At 36.3% G+C, this 18,850-nt stretch overlaps 1 protein-coding gene across 2 annotated transcripts; it reads right to left on the bottom strand.

The window, feature by feature from the left end:
• Nucleotides 1–942: 942 nt before the first annotated feature.
• Nucleotides 943–8,301, bottom strand: LOC113707730 (cytokinin riboside 5'-monophosphate phosphoribohydrolase LOG1-like). Of its 2 annotated transcripts, XM_072058759.1 has the most exons (8): nt 8,229–8,301; nt 7,932–8,138; nt 7,345–7,442; nt 6,917–6,947; nt 5,494–5,593; nt 2,228–2,298; nt 1,967–2,110; nt 943–1,349 (listed from the first exon to the last, which is right to left on the bottom strand). In XM_072058759.1, the coding sequence occupies exons 2-8, from the start codon at nt 8,073–8,075 to the stop codon at nt 1,254–1,256; spliced, it is 684 nt and encodes a 227-aa protein (XP_071914860.1). In that variant the 5' UTR covers nt 8,076–8,138; nt 8,229–8,301; the 3' UTR covers nt 943–1,253. The 2 variants fall into 2 exon arrangements, with proteins under 2 accessions (XP_071914860.1, XP_071914859.1); XM_072058758.1 differs by lacking the exon at nt 8,229–8,301 and having other exon boundaries at nt 7,932–8,211.
• Nucleotides 8,302–18,850: the final 10,549 nt, after the last annotated feature.

The following is an 18,850-nucleotide window of genomic DNA, read 5'->3' as shown; positions in this document are numbered from 1 at the left end:
AGAAAGGGCGAGATTTAGAGAGTAGGAAGAGAAGTGGTTGATAACTTTTGAAACATAATTTGATTTGATTTCATTCATTTTCCGCTCTCAAAGACATACATAGTAGTACAAAATTTTCATCACAATTCTAAGTCCTGATGTACAACTTCAGAAATCTTTCATATTCTTTTTTTTTTCCTTGGCCAAGTTTAGGAATGTTTAGATGAAGTCAAAGGGTTCTTGGTTTCTTTCTGAGTGATCAAGTTTTTCTTTTATTTTGGGACAACAAAAAATCGATGCCATGTCTACTAGTGTCATACGAGGCATGCATAATGGATCCTGTCCTGATTAGTGATTGCCGTTTGGTAATTCGAATAACTTTTGGTATTAGAATTTAAATTGGATTCACTTGACACCAATCAGTACAAAATTACAAATAATTGGAAGGGTTCATTTGCTAAAATTAAGAAATTTATTAGTAGATCCAAAAAGTTTCACTTGAATGTACTCGTAGATTAGAGTTTACTAGTTTTTCCCTCTTCACCAAAACTAGATAGGTACTTAAAAATCTGTGGTTATACTTAGATTAACTGTTATGCAAACTCCCTGTTTCACTCTCAATGCGTTTCTTTGCTTGTTATGTTTCATCGAAATATACAATTCTGCTAATACACTTTTAATTAAACCTGAAGCCATCAATTATGAGGCATCAAGAAGCAATCTATTGCCTTTTTTACCTCCATGGGAATGTTTCACTTTACTACATGGAAATCAACGATTCCAATTCATTCAGCGTATATGCGTGAGTAATAAGAAACATAAACTTCAATCAAAGATATCTATATAAAATTTTCATGCTAACTGAATGGAGAGGATTGTCGGTTGTTTTAAAATTTTATTCCTAGTGTGGAAATGTGAGATTTAAGAAGCGAGAAGAGAGAAGAAAGACAAAACATAAAAAAATTTTAGATTCTGAAATCTTAACCTTAACCACTAGATCAAGATCTACTTGTTGACGAATGGAGAGGATTGTCAAGCACCACATACTGTCATACACATATTGAACCATACATTCACAGGTGTAGTTACCCTTAAATCCCCCCAGCTTTGCCCGTTGGTTAAATGGGGATATTATGAAGGTAGAATTTACAATTAAGCTAAAAGCACAAGAATAATGTACCAAGCCCCAACCTAGAACAAATTTCTGCTTCTTCCTTTTTTCAGTTTTTTGGTCTAACAAATCAGTCCTCTTCGTCGCCACCATGAATACATCGCTACCGTTCTACGCCATATTTCGTTGATGAGTAGCTTAATTGTTCGATATCCCAGTTCAGTTTTGAAGCCACCATCTCATGATGGGGAAAATAATCCTGAAATTCAATTTGAAAAGAAAAGAAAAGTGGTTCATTCGAACTATTTTTCATAACCGAGTCAATAGTTATGCCCCTCAAACTGTATCTTTTTTAGTTCACCCAGTCAATAAGGAAAATAACTCCAAAAGTTGCCTCTTCAATCAAAGTTTATATACAAAAGGGAAAAAAAAATACAAAGACGAATGGAAGATTAGTTATCTTGAATTTTGGCATCAATTGATTTGTTTTATCAAAAGAAAAAGAGTGCAAAACGTAGTATACATAAAAAAGTTGAATTAATCCCTTTACACTCTGATAGTGAATACACTATCGAATCTGGATGCATGCCACATGTATAAAAGCTTGAATTCATAATTCAAATTAAGCTCAATTATCATGTATCTAAGTTCAATAATATGTATACACTATTAGAGTATAGAAGATTAATTCAAATAGTTTTTTTTTTCAAAGATGAAAGATGTAAAGCTAGCCATTAGCTTATACTCGAAAGAATAAGATTAAACAACAGGAAAACAACATTAACTTCATTCTTAGTTACTAATAAGCCTAAACTTTGTATTTGATAATAGATGGGGATGAAATCACGAATTAACCTCGTAGAATACAATAATTACCTCAAGTTTATTCATTAGCTCCCGGGCAGTGGGGGCTGATACAATAATGTGCCGTGCATTAGGACTGACAAATCCTTCCTCTACTGCTTTGTCTATAAATGACAACAAGCAGTTGTAGTAACCATCCACATTTAATAATCCAACCTGCGTAATATTATGTCCCAAGTTAGACCGTTAATGATCTTGGTCCCAAGACTTCAGTTGGGCATAAAAAAAAATGCAAGTATCAATTACAAAAATTACGAATTACTTATACGATACCGGTTTATCATGGATGCCAAGTTGAGCCCAAGTTATCACTTCCAAAAGCTCTTCCAATGTTCCGTATCCACCTAAATGCGCAAAAAAGATTGGTTAATATAACGGTTGAGGACAAATAATAATTGTGAATTGCAGTTTGTGCCCAATTTAATTTGTTAGATTCATGAATAAAGCATTATATCCCATATTGATTGGTTTGATTGGTTAATATATAAGTAAAGGTCCGAAACATAATAATTTAAACTTTTGGATTAGATTTGAATTCTTGACTTACAGATTGGACTTTTTGATGGGTTCTCTTGAGGTGTTTCTCCCTAATAAGTGTTATCAGAATTTTAGATTGAGAAACTGGATTACTTATGAAAAAGTGAATTTTTTTCGAAATTGGATCGGTGAAAATTATCTTCTTGATGGTGGACCGAAATATCAAGAAGTTTGGCTGATTTTAGACCAAAAAGTCAAGGGTTGATAGGGGTTCAGAATCCAATTTGGATGTTGAAAAAAAGTAGGTCCAAAATTAGAAGAAAAGGAGACTTTAGGTGTTAAGATGGGTTTAAAGTGGATTCGAAGAAGAGTTTGTAAATTTGGATCTAATGTAAGGGTTTACTCATGAAGAGGAAATTTTGCCAGACTCGCCTACTCATGGGTAAGTGAATGCTTCTCAGAGTTGGGTGGTGAAAATTTTCTTCTTGATGGTGGACCAAAATCTCAAGGAGTTTGGCTGGTATTAGACTAAAGAGTTAAGGGTTGGTAAGGATCTAGAATCTAATATGGATGTTGAAGAAGAGTGTGTATTAGAGTTTCAAATTGCGAAAACTGGGCTACTCATGGGCAAGTAAATTCTTTTCGGAGTTGGACCAGTGAAAATTTTCTTTTTAATGGTGGATCATTTGGCTAGTTTTAGACCAAAGAGCCAAAGTTAACAAGAGTTCAGAATCCAATTTGGATATTGAAGAAGAGTGGATCCATAATTGAAAGAAAATGTGATCTTAGGTGTTAAGGTGGACTTGTATTGAGTATTAAAATGGATTTGAAAAAGACTTCGCAAATTTGGATTCAAAGTGAGGGGTTACTTATGAAGGGGGAGATTTGCGAGACTGAATTATTCATGGGCAAGTGAATTTTTTTCGGAATTGAATCGATGAAAATTCTCTTCTTGTTGGTGGATTGAAATGTCAAGGAGTTTGATTGCTGTTAAACAAAAGAGTCAAGGGTTGGTAAGGGTCCAAAATCCATTTTGGATATTGAAGAAGAGTGAGTTCATGATTGGGAGAAAATGTGACTTTAAGTGTTAAAGTGGAATTGCATTGAGTATTAAAGTGAATTCGAAAAAAAACTTGTAAATTTGGATTTAATGTGAGGGGTTACTCATGAAGGTGGAGATTTGTTAGATTCATAAGTAAAGAATTATATCCTACATTGGTTCGAGAGATGGAGAAAAAGCGATTAATATGTAAGTAAGGGTCTGAAACCTAATATCTTAAACTTTTGGATTAGAGTTGGGTTCTTGACTTACATATTAAATTCTTTGATAGGATATCTCGTGGTGTTTCTCCCTAACATAATCAATTGTAAATGAAATTTTGCTTGCCTCTTCATATTTGGGATCAAATTCATCTCTCTTCGTCCTAGTTTAATTAATTTGGTACTTTTTGAAAAAATTATTTATTTATAATTTGGTAATCAATCATTTAGTCACACAAGTTAGGACGTTTAAGGCTCTACTGAAATCTGGGCCAAGTAGGGATTCATTGGCCTGGTTTGAAAAAGGAGACGGACCGAATTTATTTGTCAGAACCACGGATGTTTGTGTGGTCCAATATCATATAGTACGTGTTTGGAAGGTTGTTCGGCCCGGTACTAAGAATCTATTTTTAACTTTTTTGATATAAATCACGGACCACATTTATAAAATTCAGAACGTTAAAATTCAGAACGTGTGGACCTCATTAGACTTGTAATCAATGTGGATATTGTCTAGCACAAAAATAAGGATTAATCTTAATTTGAATTTAAAATTTAAATTTTACACATGCCATGCATGTAATTATGATAATATATACACTGACAGTGTATATAAGATTAACTTAAAAAAATAAGATGCAGACCTAGGTTTGGCAAAGTCTTAAGATAATAGGCTATTGTCCAAAAGAACCTAGCTTAGCTGATACTTACATTGGCTATGTAATTTCGAGTTTCTTGATTAAATTCTTAAATCTTTTCCTTTCTTTCCTTTTTTTTCATAAAAAAGTTTGAGACCCCCTTTAAACTAAAAGAAAAAAAGGGAAATGATGAGCTACTGAACTAATGTAGACTTTTAGTGTCTCTCCAATGCATTCACTACTGCAAAATGGGTAGCTAAATAGATAAAAATGAGGCTTTAATTTAGAATGCAATTCAAATACTGTGCCAAACTGAACGTCTAAAGTTTTCTAAAATTTCCAATGTTTTGAAAATCGGATCTGATCGGCCAATTCAATCGGTTGAACTATGAACTGGCCAAGCCTCCGGTCCGGTTCAATTAAAAATCCAAAGAATTAACTGAACCGATCAAAATCCATCAAGAATCGGTTGAACCAGTAAAAATCGGGAGGTTCAACCGGTTTTTATTAAGTATTTAATTTCTAAAATAAATATTTTAGTTTTATTCAAAATTCTTAATACTAAAATGAATAAAAAAATATAAATCTTTGAACTGGGGTCGAATCGATTGAACCGTGAGCCAAAAAGTTTTCTGGTTCACTCTCCAATCCGAGTTTAAAAACATTGAAAATTTCTTGCATCTTCACTTTGGTGGTTTGGGACAAATCTATGTGGACTTCCAAGCCAATGTGGCACAAATAGGTGGAGCCCAAGAGATGCAACTCGATCTACCACATAGTGACATACATTAATTTTATCCTTGTATTTAAATATTTTTTCTCTGTTAACCATATCAAAAAATAGATACTCTTAACAAATTTCCACTAAGTACCAATTAGCCAAACCCTGTAAAATATGGAGAGGGATGAAAAAGTAAGAGTCCTCCATATCTTGATAATATTAATTGCCCATTGAGCAAGGAACCTTTTAAGTAGGAGTGTAGTCAAATTCGAGTATTGCACTATTCGAGCAGAAGAATTTTGAACTCAAACTCGATTCATAAGCTCAATTCAATATCTCGAACTTGATTGTTGATCGAACTATTGACCGAATTACTTGCGAACTCGAGTCGAGTAACTTAGAATATTCTGCACCTAATTTTGAGGGACAGTAGAAATACTAACCGGGTAATGCGATAAAGGCATCGGAATGTCTAGCCATCTCTGCTTTCCTCTGGTGCATATTTGCTACTGCCTTCACTTCTCCCACGGTTTCACCAGTTATCTGTACTACCATAAAATAAAAGTCCAATAAACACGACTGCTGCCGTTCACCAGCATTCGCAACAAACAAAGGGAAGTAACCAACTACCTGCAAGCCCCGCCCTCGCGCCACACAACTTGACACTGGGATAGGGATTCTAAGATAGATACAACGCCAAAATTCCACCATACTATCCACTGGTTATTTCAGTAACCATGCCATACCTTTTTTTTCCCTTCTTTTTGGTGTCAAATAGCAATCATGCCATACAAGAAGTTTTTTTGGAAGGCTGGCATAGCATAGGTATATGTTTTATGGGATATTTTATCTTGATTCTTTCCTTTTTTCTTTTTTCTTTTTTTCAATGAAAAAAATAAAATTTCTCTTTCTAGTACTTAATATTGCGTGATGCATAGGGAAAACAAAAATTCAGAAGTTGTTATGCTTCCAATCGAGTTAATATTTGCATTTTTTTTAACCAAAAAAAAAAAAAAACCAAGAATCGGTTTGTCACCAGACGGTAATTAAAAGTTTCCCCCAAAATGTTACAGCGTCCACCATGTTTTTGCAATTGTTTTCATTAAACATCCTAATGATTTATTACTTCGAAAATCCAGCCTATGTACTTTTCACTCTTGCAATAATCTGCCTGGTCTTCTTTTTTAGTCTGGCAACAATTTTACCTAGTCTTCAAATGTGTAAGTATCACCTAATAAGACAAGACCTTGTGAAATAATCAGAGTACGGGACTAGATGAAAGGCATTAAAAGTTCCATCAGAACATAAAGTATATGGTTAGGTGAAGAGATTCACATCATGAATAATGTACCGAGCATTCTAGTACACAACGTTCTCAATGTGTCAAGAAGATAGGAAACAAAAGTTGTTGATTTTTGGAGTGTTTTATTCTTCTGGTTTTTTTGGGGTCAAAGGCAATATGAGCAGCTACATGAAAGTGAGACAAAAGGATGATAAACTCAAGGCATATAATAAAGAACGGTGGACTCAGCTGTCTACATCGAGGGGTAAACTATTATTGGATAGTTAAGAGAGAATTCTGAAGCATGAGACAAAATGCAAGAGCATGCAGAACAGAGAGAATGTGGAAAATGGAAATCCATATAGCAGATAACAAAGGTGAGGTAGAAATTGAAGTGAGAGGGGATACCACAAGATGAAAAAGCTTCATAGAGAAAAAAAAAAATCAAGGGACATGCAGATAATGATGCTCCTTACTTACACAGCATGCACTTAAACATAACTATTAAGAAGATTAAGAATTAATAATACTATGGTAGGGTTCTCAACAAATAAATAAATTAATTAAGGTGACATTTGACATACCTCTCTAAGCATGAGGGTTCTGGGAATTACTCTGCAGACAAGAAAATGACAAAAAATTAGTTTTGAAGGTCATTACAACATACTGCTTCAACAAGGTCCAACCTTATCTACATTATTAAAATGCAGAATCATTTGGATTCAAAATTTTTGAAATTACAGAGCAAAAAAAAAAAAAAAAGGCTTGGAAATCTCTATTTCAGTTTCCAAGTCACTCGTCATCTCATTCTTTATTTTCTCATCACGTTAATTTCAGTTTGCATCACTATTGTGATATACTATGAAGATAACATCGAAATATATTCATACACGGGAAAATAGAGAACGTGATGGAGACTGGTACAAGGAAAGTGTAATGGGATTTGGAGCCCAGCAAATTTGAGAAGAAAAAAAAATGAAGGAAGAAGAAGTTTAGGATAGAAGGAACTTGCCCAAGAACATGGCAACCGCCATTGTAGACAGCTTGGGCAACTAAGCCCATCAAACCGATGCTTCCTCCTCCATAAACCAGCCCTATATTCCTTGACACCTTAATTTATAGTGAACCATGTAGAACATTAGAAAATTCTAAAATGAAAATGAGACTATAGGGTTAGAAAACTAGTGCATCTGGTCTGAAACTCGACAAATCAAGACAAGTGCACCAGATGAAAGAGAATCTTATGAAGACTGTGAATGTTCCTGCAAATTATGAACGATGGAAAGTCATTATTATTGCTGAAAGATGTCATGCATGCTCATGCACTTGTCCACCTACCAAGCTGCATGCTTACGTGCAGGAGTTTTTTTTGGGGGTGGATTGGGGGGGGGGGGGGGGGCGAGGGGTGTTTGGATTTTGGGGCTTTAGAATACGAGAAGAGAAACTACGTCTGCAACCAGTCATGGAAACGGCCGACAGAAACACGAAGCTGTAAAAACTAGAGAGTTCCAAAGAAGTTTTTGGAAACACGGCTAGAAACAGAGGAAAAACAGAGCAGAGATATCACTTCAAGAAAGCAGTGCTGTTATGGCAACATACCAATTCCTCGCCCAGCTCAGTGGCAGCGTCTTTGTAGGAAGTCTTCTTACCAGAACTACTTCCACAAAAGACGCATATCTTATTGAATTTTGATTGCTTCCTTTCCTTCATTTTCTCCACCTCTGTCTCTTTCCCTACTTCCATCTCTCTTCAGATCTGTTGGCAGCCTCTCTTCTTCTTCTTGGCTAACATTCGCCCGTTGCCTTACTGTTGTAAAAGAGCCAAAAGTAAAATTTAACGCCCTACTTCTTGGAGAAAATTTTTGCAAAAAAAAAAAAAAAAGAAATAGCCCCCCACCGCTCTCCTCCTTTTAGTATAGTACGGCCAAAGGAAATGTCTAAAATTTATGTTCTTTTCATATTGTATCTGGACGGCATTTGACTTGTGTTTTTGTGCCTTATATTGAAGCTAATATTCAGAAGCATAATACGGTAAATTTGCATTTAACTGTCGTAAAAAAGCCAATAGTCTCGGGGTTGAAAAAAATCAACTACTACTATTTTTGTCCGTGATGCTAACGTAATTTCTCTCCATCCAGTTGTGAAGGGTCGCTGAGTTTTTCTTTTGATACACAACAGGAACAGAAAAAATGCGAGATTCAATTGACAGTTTGATACAATAAAGCACTGAAGATGCTATACAATTGTCATGAGGAAGTATACTGTAAAAGCGTCTATGTTGGGAAGCATTCTTTTGAAATTTGTGCTCATCTATCTTCATTTAATTGGTTCTCTTTAGCCTTGTGAAATTTTTCTTAGTCAAAATTGCCATATTTTGGTCGCTTTAGCTATGTAAAATTAGAAAAAAAAAAAAAAGAAAAGAAAAACAAGATTCAGAAGTGTAGTATTAGCTGGTGATCTCCTGTTGTTAGTTATTTAAAAAAGAAGACAATGACTTGTGTCCAAGCCCCATGTGGTAATCGTTTCTAGATGGTTTCATTTGATTGGAGGGCAGCAAAGAAAAAAGCATCATTAAAGTTTCTGATATGAACTTCCAAATTGGACTCACTCGGGTAGCTTAGGCTGTTCCTAGCAGAACAGAACTTAATATGTAAATGTCATTCTAGCAAATGAAACTAACAATAATTGAAAAAGCAAATTATCCGGTTGGCCATTAAACTTTTGCGATCATCGAGTTTTGGTCACTCAACTTTTAAAGATCTGGTTTTGGCCACTAAATTATATAAAGGTAGGAAATGAGACCATTCTGTTACATTTAACCGTTAAGTTCTTTGATTTGTCCGTTAGCGCGGTTTTCAAAACAAAAGGCAGGGTCTTTTTAGGAAGTTCAAAATAACACTTCTTCTTCTTCTTCTTGCATAAACCTAAACAAGACAGATTCACCCGAGAAACCACAAGAGAGAAGGAAATGGAAGCTTGGAGAGCGGAACTCCGGCGATCGACATAATGCAGTATAACATTTGGGGCTCAAGGCCCATGAACTTGTTCGCATCTGCTATAGGGACTACTTCTCTAGATCAAAGACATCATCGTCATCATCAGCTGGATTCAAGACCCTGCCTTCAAAATAGCATTGAAGGTGAACGATGTCTGGATCTGATTATCTTCCCGAAACCTTAAGCAAGTCCTATTCATCCTCTCTCCTCGATCACGACTATCCATTCTATCGCTTCAAATCTTCTTTCTTATCCTCATTTCCCTCCGATCCATGCCTCTATAAATCCGCCTCCTTGAGTAAGCTCAACGCCCGTGCTCCCGAATTCATTCCTCATATCTCGATTTCGTCCGCCGCTGCTCCTTCGTCTTCGCCGTGTCACTTGTCACCCTCTGTATCTTCCCCCTCCTTGTCTTCCTTGTCGTCTTCCTGCAGGAACTTGCTGTCCTTGGTTCAGTCAGAGTAGCAGAGCGATCTCGCCGCTACTTTCGTCGTTCCCCACCCTCATGGAGTTCCCTCCTGGCTACATCATGTGTTTAATTCCAACCGGGCTTAGGGTTTCGCACTAAAAAACGCTAAATCGCAGCGATTAGATTACACCAGATCAAGGCAGTGGGTGTGCAATCAGTGGTAGGGTCCGATGGTGACTTCTACCATCCACCAGATGGTGAGATCGAGCAAGGGTCTGAGAGAAGAAAAGCTCTCCGGTAAAAAAAAACAAAAAAACAAAAACACACATAGAGACCGCGGATTTTTGAAGTTATATAAACTAGTCCCCTCTGCTCTGCCAGGTGCGTTCATATTCCAATCTCACCTTTTCATTCGTCCCGGAAGCTTTTCCGTCAACTTTGATTCCTATCCAGCCAAACAAACCTCCCACAAGGACATTTCTGATTTCTGAAGCTGAAGTTGGAATACAAACCAAAAAAAAAAAGGGAAATCAAATAATGGCAGAGGAGGAAGCTTGCTTATTCGCCATGCACCTGGCTAGTGCATCCGTACTTCCTATGGTACTCAAATTAGCCATCGAACTTGACCTCCTGGAGCTTATAGCCACGGCCTGGATGGCAGTCTTGGCATTTGCAGGTACAGCGAAGAATTTGACACTCGGAAATCTACTGGTGGCGTTGGAGGAGTGATGTCTGCGGTGGATGAAAAGGGCCTGACGAAGATTTGAGGAGGGGGAGGAAGAAGAGCAACAATTTTTGAGAGAAGCATTGAATGCTATTTTGAACTTCCTAAAAAGACCCTGCCTTTTGTCTTGAAAATCGCGCTAACGGACAGATCAAAGAACTTAACGGTCAAATGTAACAGAATGGTCTCATTTCCTACCTTTATATAATTTAGTGGCCAAAACCAGATCTTTAAAAGTTGAGTGACCAAAACTCGATGATCGCAAAAGTTTAATGGCCAACCAGATAATTTGCTCTAATTGAAAAAGAAATGGATAAGTTCTTGCTGTGGGAAGACTTCTGAACCTCAACAGTCCACACGGTTTCTCCGATTATTGGGCCTGTTTGGAAGTGAGTTTTTTGGCCAAGTTTTTTAGCTACAAGTTTTTTAACAACTTTAGCTACAGGAACCCAAAAAAACTTATCAAAATTTTTAACCTACACACTTCAAATATCTAATACTCAAAAAACTTCTATCTTTCTTCTTCTTTTCCCCCCACCCCATCCACCGTACCTTCATCGCCGGCCACCACCTCCGCTGCCGTTTCCGGCCGGCCGGCGCCGGCGTTCCCAAATTTTTTTTCCCTTCCTTTCTCCCTCCCTCTCTCCTTCCCTCCCCTCCCTGGCCAAATTCCCCCAACCTATGCAGCAGCAGCAGTTACTTTCCTCGGTGACAGGGGAACAGGGAAACAGGCAAGGGGGATGGCGGGAAACGGGAAACGGGAAGGGGAACAGGGGAGGGGGAAACGGGAGGGGGTGGCGGGGCAGAGGGGGTGGCGTGCAGAGGGGAGGGGGAAGGGCAGAGGGGGGTGGCGGGGGGAGGAGGTTGGCAGGGCAGCGGGAGAAGGGGAAGGGGCAAGGCAGAGGAGGTGGCGGGGGGAGGGGGTGGCAGGGCAGCGGGGGAAAGGGAAGGGCAGGCGGGGGAGGGGGTGGCATGCAGAGGGGAGGGGAAGGGGTAGAGGGCGAAGGGCTGGCGGGGGGAAGGGGTGGCATGCAGAATGGAGGGGGAGGGGGAAGGGGGCTGGCGGGGAAAATGCAGAGGAGAGGAGAAGGGGAAAGGGAGGGGTGGCGCAGCAGCGGGGGAAGGGCTGGCGGGGGGAGGGGGTGGCGTGCAGAGTGGAGGGGGAGGGGGAAGGGGGCTGGGGGGGAAATGCAGAGGAGAGGAGAAGGGGAAGGGGAGGGGTGGCGGGAGCGTGAAGGAAGAAGAAGAAGAAGAAGAAGAAAGAGAGGAAAGAAAATAAAAAGAAAGAGAAAGAAAAAAAGAAAGAAAGAAAAAAAAAGAAAAAGGAAAAAAAGAAAAAGAAAGAGAAAGAAAGAAAAAAAAAAAGGAAAAAAAATTCACCTTACAAAAACTTTTACAAAATTTTTTATCTTACAAAAACTTCTACAAAAAATATTTTCACCTTACAAAAACTTCTACAAAATTTTTTCAAAAACTTCTACAGTGCACTACAGTAAAGTTTTAGACAAACTCCTAAAAAACTCAGGTTCCAAACAGGCCCATTATTCTCTTTATCGATGTTTCCAATAACGCAAGTTCCTTCCAAGAGGACGACATGTACGGCATTTACACAGGAATCAAAGTACTAATTAGAAAAAAGTAAATGATACATGAGTAACACATGTGTCATATATTTAACGGTGATAGTGTATACACTGACAGTGTATACAAGATTAATCTTTCAAAAAATTCTTTACTTTAACGCTTCCAATTGGTGGTAAAAATTGTAGTTAAGCTAATTATAATTAAACTAATTAATCAATAAGCCTCCCTAATCTATCTATTTATCAGTTGAGATATTCTAGACGTTTTCTAAAATTAATAGTTTGGTATGTGTTTTACAATTTTTCTAATGCTTTAAAAATTTTAAGCTCATCACTTAACATTCTTCAATATCAAATGTGTTATGTTATATAAGGCTAACATGTCCAATTTTCATATAATTTCACTCTTTGAATTCTCTAATGATTTTCATAATCCGAATTCTAATTTAATTTGCTTTCATATTCAACAAATCAATTAAACTCTATCCCAATATTATGTTCTGTTCAAATAGTACAATCGACAGACTTATTAGTTAATACTTATTTTTACATATTTCAAATATTACTACCAAATCTAATCTACTTGTAAATCTAACAAAATCTAATCTATATTCAAATTAACAAAGCGGTTAAGTTCTATCCAAATCTTATTACTTTAAATACTGCATTAATTTAAAATAATTGGTTGAAAAATATAAGCATGTTTACAAACACGATCCAATCGCTAAGATGGAAATCCCCTTTTCCTCCCTGCTTCTTAAATATTTATAAACATAATAATGTACTAGGAGGGTTTGAAGTTATGGAGATTGTCAAATTGTTATAATAAAATAATCTAATTTAATATTTCAAATATTCAACTTATTCTTGATTTTTATTTTCTAATGAATTAAAAAAATAACTAAACCAATTTATAGTAGGTACCTTTTATGGAAAGTTTAATAAATTACAACAGATTTTGGTTTTCATCTTGATTTTAACAAATTCAATAATTGCATCCCATGTTCAAACATGGGAATAAAGCAAGTACTTATATTTTAAAGTATATATGCAAGGGCCCTGAAAAAGAGTTGTAGCTACAATTGTTGGAAATTAAATATTAGAGAAAAATATGCCTACATCTTTTAAGCATAATCATAGATTTAGATAAGAATTAATATTTATACGAGCATAAAAAATTTCATGTACTCTTAGTTTTTTTGCATTCATTGTAAGTATTTTAGGTAATTTTTGGTTAACTATTATATCTTTATTTTAAATTTTAATTAATTTTAAAAATTTACAATTCCTGTGCATAGCACTGATTATAAAGCTAGTCAATCCTTATTTGCATTTTCAATGTTCCAAATTTCGAAGGAGAAAATGCACAATTACTAGAAGCATTTTGTTGGAAACATTTCTAAGGCACCAAATGCCTTCTGCTTTTAGAGAAGACTAGCTTTATGACCTTCAACGGGTCACCCCTACAAATTTCTGAACAGCAGTGGAAATCAGAACATCTTTGTTGACGTTGTTGTAGGCTTGTAGCATCAGCAAACAATACAATCATCTCCATTCCAGGCAAAGAACAGCCTACCAAGAATCTAATCCATGGTCAACCAAAGTCCCTGTCCCCTGCAAGGTTACACCACCATAAAATTCCAAGCTCGAACACGTCCTCTGTCCTCCATTACCTTTGTTCTTCTTTACGAAAATTAGAAACACTACTATCTCATGTTCACCGTGCAAGTCCTTGTTATCTGGGTACATATTTCATGAAATTTGCTTTATTGTCATTATTGATAAAGATTACATCACTTGTCAAACAAACTTCTATTGACTGAATTGAGTGAGAGTAAAATAATTTTAAAATTTCTGTCGAAAGATCAACTTATACAAAACTTCACAGCACACAATGATATGTATTCTAGCAAGTTTTTTAGCAATGAAGATTAAGATCTTAAGAATTAGAAGAACAAAAACTTCCGAGCTTAAATTTCATCAAGTGTGAATCGATTTTACCTTTATGTTAATTCGTCTCCTATATCTCAAGTGTAAGTGTTAGTTGTTTTCTCCACTCCCTTCAAGCTTAAAATGATGACAATCATCAATTGTGTGACTAGGTAAATTGGATAATCAGATTGGTCTTATGACAAGATGTCTTCATCATATATGATGGTGCATTATATAATTTCAGAAATTTTTTTAAATATATGTTCTTTAAATCATTGATTAACACGTACGTGTTCCCACCCCAGGAAAGGGAGGGTTGCTTGCCTTACTATTTCTTGCAAGAAAGCAGTGTAATGGCATCCCCCCACTAATTTATGCTTTTCTTGTCTTCTCACTTTCTTGCCAATGATAGACAAACACACATCAGGAAAATGATCCAATCTTCTTTCACCAAAATGTCCTGATGATAAAAGTCTACATGTTTATGAAACGCCACTTTCATGAAAGATTCGTATCACCAGCATCGAATTTTTTATCCTTCATTTTTAATAAATCAACTTGGACAAAATCTTTTTCTTCTCAGAGAAACTTACAAGTCTAAGAAAAAACATTTTGATTGTTGACCGTTGTGAGAAATAAATAAAACTACAGAGTATAGAGTTTACACGACATATGAATACCCATGAAAAGTATTCGATTGGATGGTAAGATGAAAGGAATTATAAGTGGTAAGTTCTGAATTCAAAACTTTTCACAAAAAAACAAAAACTCGTGGTCCTTTTTCATTTTTTCCTAAAGCTCAAAGCATCCAAGATTAGGAATCTATCCATTTTCTGTAGACGTGGATTTATCATTACACCAGCAAAGGTCCCCTCAAAATTTAAAGCTGATCTTGATTTTTTCATGGCATTAGGAATCAAAATCTAAAGCATTTTCTGGCTTTAGTTAGCCAGAAAAACCTCTCGTTTTACACCTAAGGTAAGGGTAGTACCTTTTCCATTTTTCACGAGAAGTTGCACGGTCTGTCATGAAATTCATGTTCCAACTGATGCAACATTTATCTTTTCTTTTGCAAATCGAATCTTACCTATCCAAAATACATCTATTGAATTAACACAAAAATCTGAAAACATCACTAGGTTTTTCAAATGACGCTAATTTACAAATTAATAAGAACATTAACCTAAATTTCAGGGGCGTCGAATTCAAATCCTCCATTCCTTCTACAACGGGGAAAAAAGAGCTAGAACTTGTGATTGAGCGCATAAATCAGTACGTTGTGTGAAGAAATTTTTCTTTTTTCTTTTTTGATAAAAAACAAATTTCATTAACAGATTGCTGAAAATCATCTAATACAATTTTATCTGTGTCGCTGCTTTAATGATAGATTAAACATACACTACAGCATCATATGCAGAAAAGTTAAGTGAACATGCTTTGTTGTAAGACAAAACGATGATTAATTTGACCAAGTCCTCGAATATCAATGCCAAACAACACGTTTAAGTCAAATGAAATTTTATAACACAAGTTGCCATGACTTCATCCGAATACTCCTCGCTTATAGAAAAGCGTCTTTAACACTACTAGAAAGCGGGATTAAGCTGAGCTAGAATACTAATTAAAGAACAAATTTAACTCATGAAATTTGGAAAGAGTGATTTTTCGTGAAGCTAAATTGTGATCAGTCACCATGAGATATTGTACCAGCTTACAGCAAAAAAACGAAATTTCTTTAATTTGAACACTTTTCACGTGAAAGTTAAAAGATCTTTGGTGACAAAAAACAAAATACAGAATAATGTGCAGCTTCGATACGTATGTTTCAGCAGCTCATCTGGAAATGAAGGTGAATGAACGATGATCCGAAGCTGCAATGGCTTTCCGTAGCAGGAAATGACGGAATATTCGGCCCAAGTGATGGCTCCAACGTAAGACTCCTAAAACCAACTTGCAGTTGTGTGGTGTAATAACCTCGACTTGTTTGATCATCCACCGATCAGTATGGAATTGGCAGTTGGTTTCTTTTGCTGCTGCTGCGGCCAGCCAGTTCTTGCATCTCAACCTCTGATTAAGACTATTCAGCAGGACCAGGACCAGGAGCAGGACCACCTGCATCCCACTTTTATTCCTTGTGTTCATTCATTGAACGCTTCAGCATTTCAAATGGAAATCTAATTAATTTAGGGATCAAACCAAAATTCAAGTGTGCTTTTTTTACTATTCAAGAAATGAAGGAAAGTCGATAGAGTTGCATTTTTTTAGATCTGTTTATCATGTTTTTTCGAATTTATTGTATATGTTAAATTGCATATCTGTAATTTCTAGTACAGTTGTAACCTGCCATTAGTAGAGCAGTGATGTAAATCAAATCGTTTCAACAATTTATTAATGAAATTTGCTTTTTATCCAAAAAAAAAAAAAAGTGGGAAACCCGATAGAGTTGTGAACTAATTTATGGTTGGGATATGATGTGTACCAATAATATATTCCTTGGCGGAAAAGAAAATAGTTGAACTAAAATTTGTAGATAGATGTGCAAATTTCTTTTGAACATATAGTTAATCCACACCGACAGATGCATAAAAATTCACTTTCGCCAATAGACATAATAGAGACTTTTTGTCGTACTTCAGCAGAGTGTATATAATATAAGAGCTTTCTTGAGGTCTGGATTTTCTTAAGCTTCGTCACATCTTTCTACAGCGAAGTACTTCTTAAAGGGGGGTGAGGAGGGTATTTCCAGTTCGGCAGAGCTGGGGTCCCGCCCTATGTCTCTTAGGCTCCGACCACCTCGGCCGTTCTCCATCGCGAAAGGACTTCGGCTTAATTACAGCCTCGGCTAAGGTTTTCCTTCACTTAGCCGAGGTCAATTATGACCAGACAACCGGAGTTGTGAAACATGAGCTCTGACACCTCTGACACCTCTGACACTTCTGGCAAAGCTGCTCTGACACGCGCCGACTGACACAGCTGTCCCGGCGCACCTTTCTGCAGGGTCCATTAAGTCACTTTGATACGCTGACTCTGCCAGATCTCTAGGGACCTGTGCAAGCAGTCCCTCTCTCCTGTCCATCCTCTATAAATACTCAAGACTTCTACTGAGAAGGGGACGGCCAAATTTCTGGTAACATTAGCCATATTGCTCTTTAAAATACCGAACTAACTTAAGCTTCGGAGTTACACCGGGGACTTTAGTCCCTCTTACAATTTGAGCAGGTGACCTCGTCTGAGTCAACCACCTAGGATCAGAGGTCTTCTCCAGCTCGGGTGATCCACTCCAGCAGGACAAAAACGACCTCCTCAGGGGGTATGTGGTGGGAGAAGGGGAGGGGGGGGGGGAGTTTAACTATTTCTCGGACAAACGTAAAATCAAGGTGAGAATGTCCTGCGGATTGCCAACTTAATTTTGACGTTAATGTTCATTATGATCATTAAATCCCGAGTAATCATTAATCAACTTCTGTTTTTAGTCCGCAGCCGTTGAGTAATTTCTCTTAATTTTCACCAGTGAATTTCTTTTCCAATGCTTGAATGGCCAATTTTGACTAAAATCCAACGTGAGAAGAGAAAGTTGTAGAAAAACGAGACTAAATTCAATTCTTTTGGATCACTCAATTAAGAACATCATTACATTGCATGAGAATCTTTGAAGTATTAGTGATTGAATTCAACCCTTATTATTGCTTAATTGTACGGCGCTAAGACTCACTCACCATCATTTCTAGATACAAACATAACATTATTGATTACGAGACAAAATCTGCCAGTGAAACTTACCCAAATTACTTCTCTGGTACTACTAACTTTAGCATGACAAGATGAGAATGAGTGGGTCCTAATATGAAATACCAAACGAATCTCTGTAATTTCTTTATTTGACTGACAGATAATTTAGGAAGAGAGACGAATCTTTGTATTTTTCAGTGACAGATAATATTGGAAGAGTTCATCTACAAAAATGCAAGTTTAAAAAATCACTTCATGTCCATGCAAAGGGTACACTAATTTTTTTAAAAGAGTGTTTAATGAGCATTCGTTCATGAACTTAATTCACACATAACTTACTACTATTTAAATACACACATTACAATCATTACTCTTCTTTATATTTATACGCTTTCACTAATTTTAATTATTATTTTTTTTTTTTTGCATTTATGCACTTTTTCTAATTAATTTTATTTTTTAAAAAAATTTAACACCTAAAATACATTTTGACGAGTGTTTATCAGACATCAGTCAGGCAAACCTTTTAAAAATTTGAACAGCTGAATTACAGTTTAACAAATATTCATAAAGTACCCGTCAGACAAACCCAATTTATAAAAGGATGACATTTCCCACTACTCTTTTCCTTTCTTTTTTTAATCCTTAAATTTTTTTCATAACTATTTTTGCTATCATCATTGGTTTATTTGACTTGACTTTGTTTTGGATTATTTGTCAGTAAATTAGTTAGCCACAACAAATCCGGGGTGCAATAATTTGTTTCAAATCTATATGACTCATTTCTTGAATTTTCGCAGGTAGAATTCCAATTTGAGCATCTAAATTTGGTGATTGGAGAGCGTACACGGCTCAACCGAGATTTCTGAGATTAATATTTATTTACTTGATTTGCGGTCCCTTCTACCTTTAGTTAAGAATAACAATTAATTGAGACCCCAAAAGAAACTTGTTCTCGAGGAGAATTTGAAGTTTTAATTATATATATAAATACCTTTTTGGATGAAATATTAAAACAACTAATTATTAGGAGCGGCATGAACGAAACAAATTTCTAAAAATAGAGTATTATTTTCTTTTAGAGGAAGAGGGGTGGATCTAAGAAGTAGGAAGGGAAAGTTGAACGGGTAGAAGAAATTGAATTCA

This window comes from Coffea arabica, chromosome 1e (assembly GCF_036785885.1).
Source record: "Coffea arabica cultivar ET-39 chromosome 1e, Coffea Arabica ET-39 HiFi, whole genome shotgun sequence".
NCBI lineage: Eukaryota > Viridiplantae > Streptophyta > Magnoliopsida > Gentianales > Rubiaceae > Coffea > Coffea arabica.
This window is presented reverse-complemented; position numbering and strand designations above follow the sequence as displayed.